The sequence below is a fragment of the Cyclopterus lumpus genome, chromosome 11 (assembly GCF_009769545.1).
Source record: "Cyclopterus lumpus isolate fCycLum1 chromosome 11, fCycLum1.pri, whole genome shotgun sequence".
Classification (NCBI taxonomy): domain Eukaryota; kingdom Metazoa; phylum Chordata; class Actinopteri; order Perciformes; family Cyclopteridae; genus Cyclopterus; species Cyclopterus lumpus.
The window spans coordinates 17,702,720-17,717,841 of record NC_046976.1 but is presented as its reverse complement, the minus strand read 5'-3'; the positions used below and the strand labels follow the sequence as shown (position 1 = coordinate 17,717,841).

At 41.0% G+C, this 15,122-nt stretch overlaps 2 protein-coding genes across 2 annotated transcripts in view; one reads left to right on the top strand and one right to left on the bottom strand.

Moving 5' to 3' along the window:
• col22a1 (collagen, type XXII, alpha 1) overlaps positions 1–5,578 on the top strand; it is a 45,686-nt gene extending 40,108 nt beyond the window's left edge. Inside the window, exons 56-65 of the mRNA XM_034545619.1 lie at positions 13–66; positions 155–208; positions 2,274–2,345; positions 2,441–2,476; positions 2,568–2,612; positions 3,193–3,372; positions 3,455–3,521; positions 4,356–4,538; positions 5,212–5,289; positions 5,385–5,578. Coding sequence (XP_034401510.1) covers positions 13–66; positions 155–208; positions 2,274–2,345; positions 2,441–2,476; positions 2,568–2,612; positions 3,193–3,372; positions 3,455–3,521; positions 4,356–4,538; positions 5,212–5,289; positions 5,385–5,578 — 963 coding nt within the window. The remainder of the gene's footprint in view (positions 1–12; positions 67–154; positions 209–2,273; positions 2,346–2,440; positions 2,477–2,567; positions 2,613–3,192; positions 3,373–3,454; positions 3,522–4,355; positions 4,539–5,211; positions 5,290–5,384) is intronic.
• Positions 5,579–10,588: 5,010 nt separating this feature from the next.
• LOC117739456 (collagen alpha-1(IX) chain-like) overlaps positions 10,589–15,122 on the bottom strand; it is a 19,963-nt gene continuing 15,429 nt past the window's right edge. Inside the window, exons 25-37 of the mRNA XM_034545867.1 lie at positions 14,468–14,512; positions 14,290–14,343; positions 14,146–14,199; positions 13,923–13,976; positions 13,684–13,755; positions 13,554–13,589; positions 13,432–13,476; positions 13,314–13,346; positions 13,068–13,214; positions 12,651–12,705; positions 12,340–12,534; positions 11,807–11,893; positions 10,589–10,788 (exon numbers count right to left, since the gene is read on the bottom strand). Of these exons, the coding sequence (XP_034401758.1) occupies positions 10,589–10,788; positions 11,807–11,893; positions 12,340–12,534; positions 12,651–12,705; positions 13,068–13,214; positions 13,314–13,346; positions 13,432–13,476; positions 13,554–13,589; positions 13,684–13,755; positions 13,923–13,976; positions 14,146–14,199; positions 14,290–14,343; positions 14,468–14,512 (1,077 nt within the window). The remainder of the gene's footprint in view (positions 10,789–11,806; positions 11,894–12,339; positions 12,535–12,650; positions 12,706–13,067; positions 13,215–13,313; positions 13,347–13,431; positions 13,477–13,553; positions 13,590–13,683; positions 13,756–13,922; positions 13,977–14,145; positions 14,200–14,289; positions 14,344–14,467; positions 14,513–15,122) is intronic.

Sequence of the window (15,122 nt, the reverse complement as noted above, 5' to 3'; positions counted from 1 at the left end):
TGTTTCTGGCAGGGCTCTATGGGACCTCCAGGCAGAGAAGGGCTGAGTGGACCAAGAGGAGAGTCGGTGAGTCACTCGCGGGGCCGTCGAGCAGGCGGATAGATATGGACATCAAGTGACACTCAAGTCTTTTTCTCCTTTTTTTGCATCCCAGGGAAAGCAAGGTGAACCGGGGCCATCGGGAAAAGCAGGCCTCCCTGGAACGCCAGTGAGTCGCTCACCTTGTTTGTCCATTATCTCTAAAAACAACAATGGGATGACTAACACAGTGCAAAATGATTCGTGCACGCATTTAATAGAAAAGTGCAGTGAATAGAATGGGGAAAATGTGAAGGAAATAAAAGTAGCATTTTCATTGCTAAGAAGGGATGTAAGTATTTATAGAAGAGAGGAATCCGTCGTGATTGTGATGGATGATTTGAGTAAATGTCGCCCTGACCAGGGTCGGGGAACATCCCTTTTCCCCTGGAGTTGCGTTGGGGGGGGGGGGGGGGGGAGGGGGGGGATTGGAAAGACTGGATGTGTACGGTCTGCCAGAAAAAAAAGTATTCAATATATTTGAGGCGCCTTTTACACAACTTTTTAAACTTGTAATTCAATTCACGGGGAAAGAAATCAACCAAATCCAAGGGTAAATATTTCCAAATAAAGATGAATAAATAAAACTGTAAGAGTGGCGTTCTGTCTCCCAGTGTTGGTATTACGTAAGAGCGAGGCAATCGGTGTTTTGCTTGAGAAAAGAAAAACTCTGCTTTCAATATTCATACCAGAGTTTAATTGTATTGATAAATACATATTAATTATTACAAATCATGCCGACTCTGTTCAGTTGTGAAAGGGGAACATAATATAACATAATACAACCACAGTATAGACGATCCATGTGACACAACTATATGTAGCGTGTAGGGCGGAACTCATTTTCTTACTTATTAATCATTTGAATTATGCAAATAACCCCGTGTAGCTGACAATGACAAATCAAAAGCATCATATTGAGGATTTATTTTTTGTTTAAAAAAAGGTTTAGTCTGAAGCCTTCTTGTCACTTTTAGGTCTTTAGAGAGAAAGAAAAGAAATCTGAATTGGCAGGTCAGACTTTTAAGAAACCAAGAAGCCAAATTGATTATTATATTATGCAACAAAAAAAAAAAGATTATTTGGGCCCGGAGATAAAGAGTCAGGCGGAGGTCGTCATAACAGAAACGTCACGGATATGTAAAACGTAGCTGGAGATGGTGAGAGCTGTAATTTTGATGTGTTGCTTGCGTGTCTTTCGCATCCATCTATTTCTGTCCGGAGCTGCACATGGAGGCTGGAGGACGGGTTTCTTGGGAGGAGAACTGTTGCTAACTCGGGGGCAGACGATATGCAGCCAGCTATCGGGGAGGAGTGGGTGATATCAGTCAGCAGGGGGAGCAGATCACCAGAAATAGCCTGGAGGAGGCAGGAGGGAGGCAGGAGGGAGGGAGGAGGGAGGGAGGATGCAGGAGGCAGATGCAGAACGGGCTGGGAGAGGAGGCACAGAGGGATTTCAGTGCAGGATGTGATATATCCAAAAATGTTATCGAATGGATCATTTTTGTTACCACATATAGAGAGGAGGAAGGAGGCGGAGGAGATGGTGGATTGGTTCAAGAATAATAAGAAAAGTGTAAATGGGAAAAAAAAGAAAAGAAAGTTAAACACGCTCGCAATAAATTCCTCCGTGCCAATTCAAGTAAGTGTTATTTGTAAAGCCCATTATAACAAGGAGGAGGGTGAGGGGGGGGGGGGGGGGGGTCTTTTACAATCATCTTATGTCACCATCTGTCCTCTAACCTGGAGAGAGGAGGACCGAGCTTCCTGATTGGAGCTGAAGGTCGTAGGGAGAGCAGATGGATGGGAAGCGGCGTGTTCACCTTTTTAAAGTCTGATTCCACATGGAGGGGAAAGCTACAAATGTTTGTAATATTGCCAGATTTTCTACAGTTTAATTATGCTCACTCTGTTTTAGTTAAAATCACTACGTGGCTGCCATAACCTGCTGTTCTGCAGGCCTTACATGTCGCCTGTAAATATGGATATTAATCCCTTCAAGCTGGCATGTCTCACTGTAAGATTGGTTTATGAGCTTTTTTAAAAAAAATGTTTTGATCCGGGGCACTGCTGCATGTTGATAATAACTGAATATTAATCCTCTCTGAATCGTCAGTAATGAGCGAGGCTTTTAGAGTACGAGGACAGTGTGCCATGTGTGTGCCATGTGACGATGAACGGCTATGTCTCTGCAGGGTCTTAGAGGAGACAAGGGAGAGGCCGGCAACCCAGGATTACCAGGCTTTAGTGGGCCTAAGGGCCCCGCGGTGAGTGGTAGATTTGTGTTTTTTATTTTTTTATTTCAAGATTATTTGCAGCAGACAAAATTGACCAGCTGTGGGGTCATGTTGATTTTTTCCAGGGTCCGTTTGGTCCAATCGGCCCAGAAGGTAAACAGGTGAGGACTTCATAGAACCAATGTTGACAAACTGATCAAATATATACATTACATACATTTCTTGCTCACATCCAATGTTTTTTTTTTATAGGGGATGCCAGGCAGAGTGGGTGATCGTGGCCTCAGAGGAGACAAGGCGAGTACGAGAGATGCACATTCTGTTAATGTGCTCACAATGCACACCTGTCAACTGATTGACTCAACCGAGAGACAACTGTAATCCATTCTGGAGAAATATCAACAAAGTGTCTTCTAGAATTTCACAATCATAATTATCAGATTCTTCTCTTTGGAGAAGATGCCTAATGTATACAAGATATTTATATATATTTATTTATATATATTTATTTATATATATATATATATATACATTTATATATATTTATGTATTTATTTATATATATATTTATATATATATATATATATATATACATTTATATATATTTATGTATTTATTTATATATTTATGTGTGTATATACATACATAATTATATATATATATTTATGTATGTGTGTGTATATATATTTATTTGTGTGTGTGTATAGGAGGGGAAAAAAAGAAAAGAAACTTTAAATGACAGTAGAACCCATTGATCACAGAATGATGCAATCTAGACGATTTCTAACCATTACCGGCAATTATTTAAATTACAATCCAGTTTTTTTTTAAGGTTCTTCACGTCTGAAAAATGTACACTTGCTGTCATCTGATCCAGGGAGATTCGGGCGTGAAGGGAGATAAAGGACAATCAGGAGATCCAGGTATGCCTGGAAACCCTGGACCCTCTGGCCGGAAGGGCCACACGGGGATGATGGGCATGTCTGGACCAACAGGAGAGGTCGGAGCTCCGGGCCCTCAAGGACCTTCGGGGAATCCTGGTATTCCAGGCCAAAGAGTGAGTCACAGCCCTGCAAGCTTCTTTGTGGAAATTGAGGTATCAATAATTGAGTTGATGATTATGATATTTGACGTCTCAGGGAGAGTCGGTGTCACTGGAGCAGATGAGGCGACTCATCCAGGAGGAGCTGGCCAAACAATTAGATGGTGAGGAGGCCATTTATTTTAATTTTATTCATCTTTCCCTGTCGACCTCGCTGAGACAACCTCAACGTACATTTTGAAATGTACGTAATACCTTATTCGTGTTGCACATTTCATGCAAAGAGACAGCCAAAAGGGCTTTATACATTTTTTTTTAAAAATACATTTGATCATGTTGCAAAGATGACAACAAAAAAAAGTGATTACGTGTGTTTTAACTCCTAATTAAAAACCAAATAAAAGAAATAATGATGAGAAAAGTCTAAAATCCAGGGGTTCCATAGCTTCACCAGATTTATTGTCGGGTCACACAAAGTAAAAGGCAGTCGCTGTTATTATTTTATATATATGGATTATAATAATCCTGATTGCTGAATTAATTGTAATGTTCTTAAAATAACACCCAGAGGACACACTTGGACAAGCTATTAAACATCGTATTCAATGTCAAATGTTACATTAAGTTGCCGAAGCTAACGGAAAAAACATTTGCTTTTCCGACAAGTATCAGGGGAACCTGTCAGACAGCCAGAGCTACCCATTCCTCAAGTGGATTGATTTGCATGCCACGATCAATACTATCAAATGCACAGCTCAAATATAATCCACTTTGTTTGAATCAATCAAAATCCCTCTGTCATTTACTACCTTTTTTACTGAAGCAGGAATTTATTTGGGCTTCACCCAACAGGAGGGGTCCTAAACAGTTGGTTAATCTGCTATTTCTAAAACTAGATATAATGGTGTCATTTGTTTCCCCTTAAAATGTTTATTTGATTAATCCCTGACCCTTGAGAACTAAAGTGTGATCAAATAACTCGGCCGTTGTGTTTCCAGCCAAAATGGCTTACCTCATGGCTCAGATCCAGCCGGCCCACGTGAAGAGTACAGCAGGCCGCCCGGGACCTCCAGGCTCTTCGGGTAAGGACGGCAATTCTGGACGACCCGGACCCCCCGGAGAGCCTGGTATGCCCGGACAAAATGGCGGAGAAGGATCCAGGGGACCCTTGGGCCCTAAAGGTAGGACAGAGACTTTTAGCTGTATCAATATTTTCTGTGTGTCCCTTTTTTTTTTTTGTTCCTTCTACTATTTTCCAATCGCCAGATTGGTTCAACTTAATGTCTCCAATAGAATTCTGTCAATGAAATCACTTTCTGTATTGGAAAAATATAATTTACTTCATATAAAGGCTGACGAAGAAAGATCTCCATCAGATCAAAGAGGATAGAAAAGAAGATTTCTACCGACATTTTGATAGAAATATTAAGAGTACCCGCTCGTATCTTACGTAAGATATCTGACGGCTGTTTGAGATCAATTTAAAGGAATAGTTTGATGTTTTGGGAAGAAAAAAAACTCTTAATTTGTCCAGAGAGTTAGATGAGAAGATTGATACCAGTCTCATTAAATGTGCCAGAAAGTGTCTGTGCCTGGCAAAGAAATGCCCTGGGACAAAGTCCCCATACATCTAAAACATATTACTATTACACTGTAGTTTTTTATACAGATTAACCCAACAAACCCTCATTTTGCACCAATTCCATTAAAAATGCTCGCTATCAAGCCAAGTCCATCCACGTGTCATGTCAACGTACAGTAATGCTCAAAGGTTGTTAAAATGTGTTGACTGATAAATATAACGGCTTGCAATGTGCATAAATCAGGGTAACTTTTGTTTTCTGAATTTCCAAGGCGACAAAGGAACGAGAGGAGAAAAGGGAGAACCCGGTGTCGGCGACAGAGGAGAGCAAGGACCCTCTGGCCCGATAGGTACGAACCGGCCTCTCACTTCCTGTATTCATTCGTCTCAGGTGGGGTTTCACCTATAACTTGGAGCCTCACATTGTTCCTCTTCCCGCTTATAGGTCCAGCCGGTCTGCCCGGATACGGTAAAGACGGAGGCCCGGGGCAAGCTGGAGCCCAGGGAGAACCGGGAAACCCCGGCCCCCACGGTCAAACCGGACCTCCGGGCCCCACTGGGCAATGCGACCCCACCCAGTGCGCCTACTACGCCAGCCTGGCGCAAAGACCCCACACCAAAAATTTCAAGGGGACCTAAGAAAGAAGGGACACACTTTTGAAGTCCAGCTGTATTTATGAACTTGGTCTGAATCAAGAACTTTTTTATTTTTAATTTTTTAAGATAACCTCAGTATGGAGGGCTGAAGCAAACACGTGCTGCCGGTCAGATTCTTTTGTTTTGTTTATTTTTTTGGTAAGAAGCTTTGGGAAAGGATTAATCATCGAGGGACTTTTTCAGATTAAATATTGGGGAGAAAGAGAGCAGCTAAACCGTTTTATTTTTTATTTTTTGCATTCTCCCTTGCATGCTTCCTGTAAGACATAAAGGGAGGTAACAAGGACGATGCAACTCCCTCCTCTCAAACCGCCCCATTGGCGGGGGAAAGATTTTGGAGTCGATGTATTGTATCGTTTCATCAGTAATTATCCCAAAAGTCCAGCTCTGCGTTCTCGTTTTTTTTCTGCAACGCAGGCTTTTTTCCCTTCTTCTTCTTCTTCTTCTTCTTTTTCTTTTTCTGCCTCACACCATTTTGCATCAGTTAGCGTCCTCTGCCCAGCAATAGATGTCAGTTACTGCTCACTAACTTGCTGGGGATTCCTCCGCGAGATAATTACTCAGTCTGGGGAATTGTCTGTTTCATTGTAATTGATGGGAAGAGGGCAGGACGGACAGTGTGAGGCACACGTCTCAAATACCAATAGTGATTTTTGTGTAGGAGGAGTGCTAATGAGTAAGTGTGGAGAGTGATGCATGACCACTTTGGTGCACTTATTGCCCCCGAGCTGGTAGCAGTGTTGTTATGTAGCCTTAATTGTTTCAGATAATATTGGCAGCCCAAAACGGGCATACAAATACCCTCAAACCCCCCTTAAACAAATTTTAATTTTGCTAAATTTCTAAACCTGTCTTGATTTATTCTTACATAAACGAAACAAGTATTTATTCTGGGAATAAACTGGAGGCAGAAGATATGTACCTCTTCCACAACTCGTAAATTAGAGCCAGCCTTGGCGATGTGGTTTTCCAGCTTTTTGGAGAAGTTTGCAGACTTTCAGTCCAAAATGCTTTTCAGTCGCCTAAGAAAATGCAACAAGGCGTATCAATCTTATTTTAGAAAATTAAACTCATTTGAAGTAGCTCCGAAAAAAATCTGTCCCAGAATGTAATAACACGACGTGTACGCTTATATTCATATATGCTGTGATTTGTGCTAAGCTAACCCTGATTCTAAAAAAAGAAAAACACAGTTTTAAAGATAGAAGTCGAGACAGGAAGACATTTCCCTGTTAGATTTGTTCTTTTTGTGTTTTAATAAAGTGTCTGCTCATTCTCTGTTTGGGGGTATGCAAAGACTTGAGCGGTAAACAGCTTCGAGGAGGTGGTTTAATTGCAGCCTTTGTTCAGCTTTCTTAAAAAGCTGCACCGCTTTCTCTCAACGTGTCACTTCCTTTCTGTTCGCCTTTTTCTTATTTGTGGGCCAAGAACCTAAAAGAGTTTCATCCCCTGCATCCCGATGACCATCCGGTGCCTCACGTCCCCTCATGGACCAATTACACCTCTCCCAAAAACCTCAGAGGTGCTGGTCATCTTGAACTTTATTTAATAACCTCCACAACAAGGGTATCACGTTTGTCTTCCTTTTCGCAAACATGAAGAAAAACGCATCGACAGCAAAAAGGGAAGTGGGGGAGCAATTGTTCAAGGAGAGAACACAGAAATGTGACCTATGATCCAAATGCATCACTTATAAGTTTTAGTCATACTCATCATCTCCTGCTCAGGTTACCATTCATAAAAAAGTGTCTCTGACACAACTTTAGTTTTGAAGATGTCGGGATAACCAGACTGGAGTTTTTAGTTTTGACCGATGTTTTTACATTTTACTTGTGGAGTTAAAGCAATATTTTGTCTTTTTTTTTAAAGAAGAAATGACACATTTCTTCTTTAAAAAATGACAAGTTGAATTCATAAGCAATACAATACACCCTTCAGTACAATTCGTTTTTTTTGTTGCTACAGCCTCACTTTGTCTGGTATGACCATGTGTTTGTTTTCTGGGTAATGTTTGCAAAAAGTTGAATTTAAAGGTCCAATATACGAAATTCAGAACATTAACATAGCGGCAAACAACTGGCCCTCTAGTCGCCCCTCAGGTAAACACTGAGGAGGTGGTTTGCACTGTTAGCACTCTCTGCACCGTTAGCTAGAGCTCTCTGCACCGTTAGCGCTCTCAGCACCGTTAGCTAGCGCTCTCTGCACCGTTAGCGCTCTCGGCACCGTTAGCTAGCGCTCTCTGCACCGTTAGCTGCATGCCACCGGCTCCGCCTCCCCCTTATTGAGAGACAATCTCGTACATGGTACCTTTTTGAACATTTGACATAATCTTGCAATTTTGACTTTTTGCCACATGTGGACAGCGGCCTGGTTACGTAAGGCTCTTTTCAAACTACAGTGATTGGAAGTTATTTTTGAAGTAAGCTGGCTATCTAGTACAATATGCCAAAAGCAAAACCATATAAATGGAAATGACTGAGGTTTAGTATTCAGCAAGCTCGCGAATCCAGCCTGCTGAATACTAAACCTCAGTCGTTATACCTAAACATTAATAGTTTAAAGTTACCTGTCCAGCTAGGCTAGCAAGCTTTTTTTGCTTTAACAAAACTACACAGTTACAGCAACTCTGAGATTATTATTACATTGTTCTCTCCTTCAGTTACTGTATGTCTCCCTCTCATCCGATAGGTAAAGAGCAGCTGGAAATGCAATGAAGTTCAAATTTACAGTAAGTTTAGAAGGAATTTGGCCCCAAACGATTGGAATAAATCGCCTGCTCTTTCAACGGTTTTCAATTTAATACATCTGTTTGCTGCTTCCTTGTCAATTATTATTATTTAACAATTGAACCATATCAGTTTTGCCTTTTCTTGGTTTTTATCTTTCATAAATTCAAATAGCTGTTTTTGCCTATTGAAATTTTTTCTATAGTTATACTGCTAAATTATTCATGATTTGAACCATTACAAATGCATTTGAACCCAATAACTAAAATGTATTAACCCGTTTTCCCCTATTTTTTTTCTTCATGAATTGGTGCTAAGATATTTTTAATTAGTAGCATATTGTAAGTATTGAAAAGACACATGTACTGTATAATAAAGACTGGAAAGGATTCATTTTATAATACACGCTTTGCTTTGCTTTTCTCTGTTTTGTCTCACATTATTTGAAAAATACTGCTCAGTTCCGTCACTTTAATATCCGTAAGCCAAATATGTAACCCAATCTTTTGCCGAATCAAATTTGATGGCCCTTTTGCGAAACCCTTTCAGTTGTGCACACAACTTAAAAATCAACGATACGATCTATTAAATCAAAGGGACGTCCTCGGGATGGTCGCGGCGCTAGCTCTTCCCAGCAGCTCGGTTTACGTAAAGGTCATGTTTGATCTGTGGCTGTGTTTGTGCTGTGCAGACAGGAAGAGAAGGATGTTGACTGTCCTTTGTAACCAGACAACAGTGATACGCCCTCCTGAGTACAGATTATATCCATAACAACCCAGGGACCTTGTTTTCAATATAAAACCATTTTACTGTAGAGGGGCTGTGATTCATCACCCGACCACTCTAGGACATTCTCTGCATCGCTCTGTGAAATAATAATGAGTTTTTGTTTGCATACACTGTAAAAAAGAAAATCCTAATTTTACGGAAAATAACTTTTTTTTAGTTTCAGTTTTTTAAAATTATATACAAAACTCTGTGAAATTACAGACATTATCTGTACATTAACAACCCTGTTAATTTAAGTATTATGCTAATAAATTACATTTTTTTCTAATTTTTGTACAGAAAAAAATTAAGTATTTTTACTGCTTTCTTAAATGACATACAAATTCATGTAAAATAACAATAATAAACCTGTAATTAAATATCTAGCTCCATTATATAAAGGTTTATGTCCATACTAACAATTTAATGATTTTTTTAGTAATTTTAAGGTAAATCATATTCGTTATATTAATGTGTACTTTTACATTCTAACTCTGTAATTCTGGATATCAATTTAGCTAACTTTTTTTATTACAACAAACATAATGCAGTCTTTATTTAAAAGTAGAAGCAAGAATGACACGTTTTAAGTCCGTTTTAGAGGAGCAACATAGGGCGACCGTGGCCCAGTGAGTAGAGAAGGTCCTCTGGCAACCGCATGTGTCGTAGTGCCCATGAGCAAGGCACCTAACCTCTAACTGCTCATTGTAAGTCAGCTAAATGGTAGCTTTGAAAAACGCTCCAACATAGATATTACGTGCCAATTTGAATGTGAAACTTAAAACGTGTATCACTTTATTCCATTGTTTGAAAAAGAACAAATGAATGTGACAAATCTTGACGAAACAAATGTGCGATCCAAGACGAAAACCCCAAAAAAGAGACGTCGCCTCAGGTGAATTGTGGTCGTTCATTTCTTTTTTAATTTCTGGAAGTTTTGTCTCGGGAGCAAACGCCTCAAAACCTAATTCCTCTTTTCCCAAATGATGTTTTCTAACTGGCTCATGACTGCAGAAGAGAATCGGTGGTGCAAAAATGGCCCCTCCATATGCATTTAAAAAGAGAAGAAGCAATGTTTTCAGGGAGCTTACTTAGAGAATGATTAGAGGAAATCAGAGAGATGTACTTTTACATTACAGCCTGCTCATATTAGTTTAGGGTTCAGCAGTTGTAACCGCTCAGATGTGTGTTGGGACGACTCTGGCCGGAAGAAGTTGCTTTGGCGTCGGTGGCGGCCATCTTGTAACATTATATAAGCTCTCACTAAAAAATAAAATCACACACAAGGTCAAATGTCTATACAGTATTCTACAAGTGTGCCTCGTCTCGGTTTCCCTTTTGGCGTCCCTTTAGATCCGTGGGGGGTTTCGGACGGAGACATGTTGAGGTCTCCCCCGAAGATCACGACGTCCAGACCTCCGAGGAGTTCTGAAACCGGGGTCGCCGCAGGATGCAATCTGGAGTGTGTGTGTGTGGTAATGAGCTCTGGGGTGTCTCATTAGTTCTTGTAGCTGTCCGACTTCTTCCCGCCGACCATGTAGAAAGGCGGAAGTCTGCCTATACAGGTCGACGGATCGCAGAGGCCGGGAGACCCCGAAGGTCCCCGTGCACCGGCTGCTCCCGGGACACCGGGGCTTCCTGTCTCGCCCCGTTGGCCATTTTTGCCATCCGTGCCAATGCCGGCAGCCCCCGGTGCACCTAAGGGAGAGGTAGAGCACGTGTGTAAAGGTCATTATGAAAATAAAATCAATTGAGCAAAGAAACGTATAACTGATATTTTTGACTGAAAAGTTTACATTTGATTGGTGATACGTCTGTTTGAATGGGTACTATGATAGGTATATATTAAGTACTCCGGATGGCGCATACATAATATATTTATATAAATATATATTGTCAGCCACCCTGGAAGTTAACAAAACAATATTTCCCTTGACAAAGACAATGGGATTGTTCTCCTCAATTTTCATGATACTCTTGCATTTGTTTGATGTATTTATGGCATAAAATACTTTGACTTATTACTTTTTATGACATACTATACAATAACTTTTTTTTTCTCCACATGCTATATACTATGATTGATGGACTTTCCCATATTTTATCATTTTTATGACATTCGAAATACACACAAAATATTTTTAGGATATATTTATATCATACTATAGCATGATATTTATAGGGAATACTTTCCTAATATACTGAACTAGAATATGTGTATCACATTTTTAAGGGATATACCTTTTCTTTATTATATGCTGTACTTTCACAAGTATATGTATTTGTATGACATACTATACTATGTCAATTTAATTTATCATTATATAATGATATTATATACTATACTTTGTTATGTATTATTAATGGTAAACTCTACAATTCTATATCTTACAATATTTGTATGACAATAACTTATGACACTCTTTTGAGACCTTTTTAGATTTACACAATGTTATATTCGTTTTCGACAAATTATACCGTGGCTCTATATTCATGGCACACTGTACTTTGACATAATTATTCATAATAATTTGACATTTTCATGGCATACAATACAAAGACTTACTTTAACACTAGATTTGGATTCCACAATATGTCCCACGTGTGTTCCCCTCTCAGCAGTACCAATATAGATAAGATTTTCTTACACAAACTTTAAATTCAGAGCAACATTCATAGCAGTGCCATTATCAGTATGACGGAAACGTTGCCTTACCTGGTGCACCTGGTGCTCCTGGGCTTCCTTTGATTCCTACACCGTCCTCTCCCTTGCCTCCCTTGTCTCCCTTGTCCCCAGCATCACCTGCAGAACAGAGGACACACACATTAACACATCAACGCCGACATGACAGTTTTCACACTTCGGGGGAACGTCATTTGGAAACTTAATGACCCCTCTCTAATTCAGCCTTGTTTAGCGAATGGTTGAATGTTACGCAAGGGCGAATCCCTTCTATGCTATTCATAACTTCTTTCAGTATATTGTGGCTTATTTTACTGTTTTGGGGATTTTCTCTAAAGCCTTTACTTAATTTCCTGCCACTACATCCACTGGATGCCCTCCAGGAAAGTAAAGGAATAGCATGAAGCGGCAGCTTATCTATAGCACCGCTGGTGAAACACATCATTATTTGCAAACCAATTAAGGGTCCGCTAAAGACATCTGAAGGCAGGTTATCTCAGGACTGTCTTTGTTGTCGTTTAGCCTCAGTGTTAGCTTTAGAGAGCGGATTTAAAAGGCTCACTGACCTTTTTTGCCCGGCGCGCCTGGAAGTCCATAAAAGCCGGGATGGCCTTTGACACCGTTCATCCCCGGAGGCCCTGCTGGTCCCGCAACTCCGGCCGGTCCGACGGGACCAGGAAGTCCCGCCGGTCCGGCAGTACCGGGGGAACCAATGGCTGCCGGCTTCTTCAGGAACTCTTTCATAAACTCTGCCAATTGTTCTACGAGGACAAAGGGCAACATCGGCTTGAAACACAGGAAGTAGCCGTGATTGATTGTTTCATGTTGGTTTCATTATTATTATTAAGTGCCGATGTGGAAAGAGAACAAACGGCACCTTCGACAACGGCTGAGCACATTTCCCGAAGCTTCTCGTCATTCACTTTCGGGCCCTGTGAATGAATGAATAAACATTAACGCTGCACGCATATTAGCCGCGCACTCAAACGGACTCACGATTGCTTAAAGAGAGATATGAATAAAAAATAAAGTCAAACCGGGGGTCCAATTTTGGGGAATTTGGGGTCCAGTGTCTGGCCCAAGGACACGTTGACATGGACCGGAGGAGCCAGGGGGGGGTTGAACCACTCTCCTGCCCCACCATTTTAGCATGCTAACATTAGCTAATTAGCACAAATTACACCCGAAGCGGATGGAATTATGATTCTTTTCGATGGCATTTGGTCTTAAACCAAAAGTCATGTTATAACGTGTGTATATACTGTTCATACATTGGTAACAGGGTGACACTTACAGGTAGACCTCTGGGTCCTGATGTTCCAGGAAGTCCCGGTTCACCATCCAGCCCTCGAGCCCCCATTGGACCGGCCAAACCCTCGTGGCCCGTCTGGCCCGGTCGGCCCTCATCTCCTGTAGCTCCTCGGAGGCCCTTCTCACCACGCTTGAGGTTAAAAAAACAAACAATTACAGCACAGTGGTGGAATTATCAATTTCTATGTTGATCTTAAGGGGGAAAAAAAGCTCAGGAAAAATGTAATACCTCTCCTTTGATTCCAGTAACGCCAGGTGGGCCCTGAAAACACACAGTTAGTGGACTTCTTCACTCACCATTAACATTTTCAACGGACGTGAGTTATAAAAATAAAAAAAAAACATACCTGGTCTCCCTTGATCCCTGAATCTCCCATCATACCCGTGTCCCCCTGAACGCAAAGGTAACAGTGTGTTAGTGTCAATAACATAAACATTTGAAATAAACTGAGATCATCATAGTTCTTACCAGACTTCCTTTTGGTCCCATTGGTCCCATAGCCCCCTACACAACACATGAGGAATTTAATTAATGTGAGGCACTTCAAATCATTTTAGTATCATTATGGGTATTGGTAAAAAATTTGATTTTGTCTAACCTGATCACCTTTGTGTCCAGGATGACCCTTCAGTCCACTGGCACCAGTATAACCTTTATCTCCTTTTTCCCCCTGGAAATGCAACGTTTCATATACATGCATTCAATATGTTTTTACATTTCATATTTTGTCCCATGTAGGTTGTTTTGTTTCTGTAAATTATCTTCATAATTTATTATGGTTTATTTATCAAAAGTATCAGTTTATGGCACTTTATATCAATAAACAATAAGTCTCACATGGATGCCTGGAGGACCAGCAGCCCCCACTGGCCCTTGTTTTCCCGTTTCCCCCTGGAATTTGATTAAAAATAGAGTTAACACAACACCTACACAATAACGTATCAACGTATCAATATCAATGTACCTGAAACATCAAGAAAGTGCAACTAAAATCCATTAAACGCCAAACAATCTCCATAAAAACGTCCCAAACAAAGCAAAGAAGTCAATGCATCCTCACGTTTGCTCCTTTGTCTCCTTGTTTCCCATCTTCTCCATCATTTCCAGGCTCGCCCTACATGAACGCAGATGTTGGGTTTCACAATTTAGCCATCAAAGTAACAGATATGAGTGATGTGTGGGAGGCTTGACGGGAGAATCTCACCATCTTTCCAGGAAGTCCGACCGGCCCGACGGACCCCTCTTCACCAGCATGCCCCTGAAGCCAAAAAAAACGGGGATCGGCGTCAGTCTTTAAACTTCTATTACATAACTCAGCATTAACATTTGGCTCCACATGTTTGGACGATGCCTCGATAAATTAGAGGATGATTTCCAATTACCTGTGGACCAGAGGGTCCGACGAGTCCCTGCTTTCCCGGCAGCCCCTGGGAACCACAAACGCATCGTGTGAAAAAAAACTTGTGGTTGAAGAACTTGGAAAAAATATATGACATTAGCCATATTAGTGTCTCTGAGTCTTCACCGATGCTGTGAGAAGTGTTTCTGAAAGCTCCAATATGTCCGACTTGGTTCTTCCGAGTGCCACAACGAGCTCTTTACTTGCACAACCCTCTCTTGGTGACATCGTTCCCGTTTCTGCAACCCACCCCGTGTGTCCTTGAACGTGGCATTATGCACGTCATACGCCGCGCTGCTTGGAGCTAGATGCTCACTGAAGGCTCGACATGCTGATATTAAGCGGGTGTGATGTGTTCCCCCGATCCCCATCGTAGTTCAGTGTTAAGATAATTCTCTAACATCGAGAGAGGAAAGGTCAGGAGATCATTTAAGTGATTAGGATACACCTGTTTAATAATCATACGTCTATTTCAAAGTGGTGGACCGACTAAGAGACATTGCCGCATGTTAAAATGGTAGAACGCGTACTTCTGCCAATTTATGTGTAACGGTTAATATTCATGACTTTCAAAGATTTGCTGGCAGCAGAAAGAGATGATTAAGTATTACTGACACGTTTACACATAACCTCCTTTA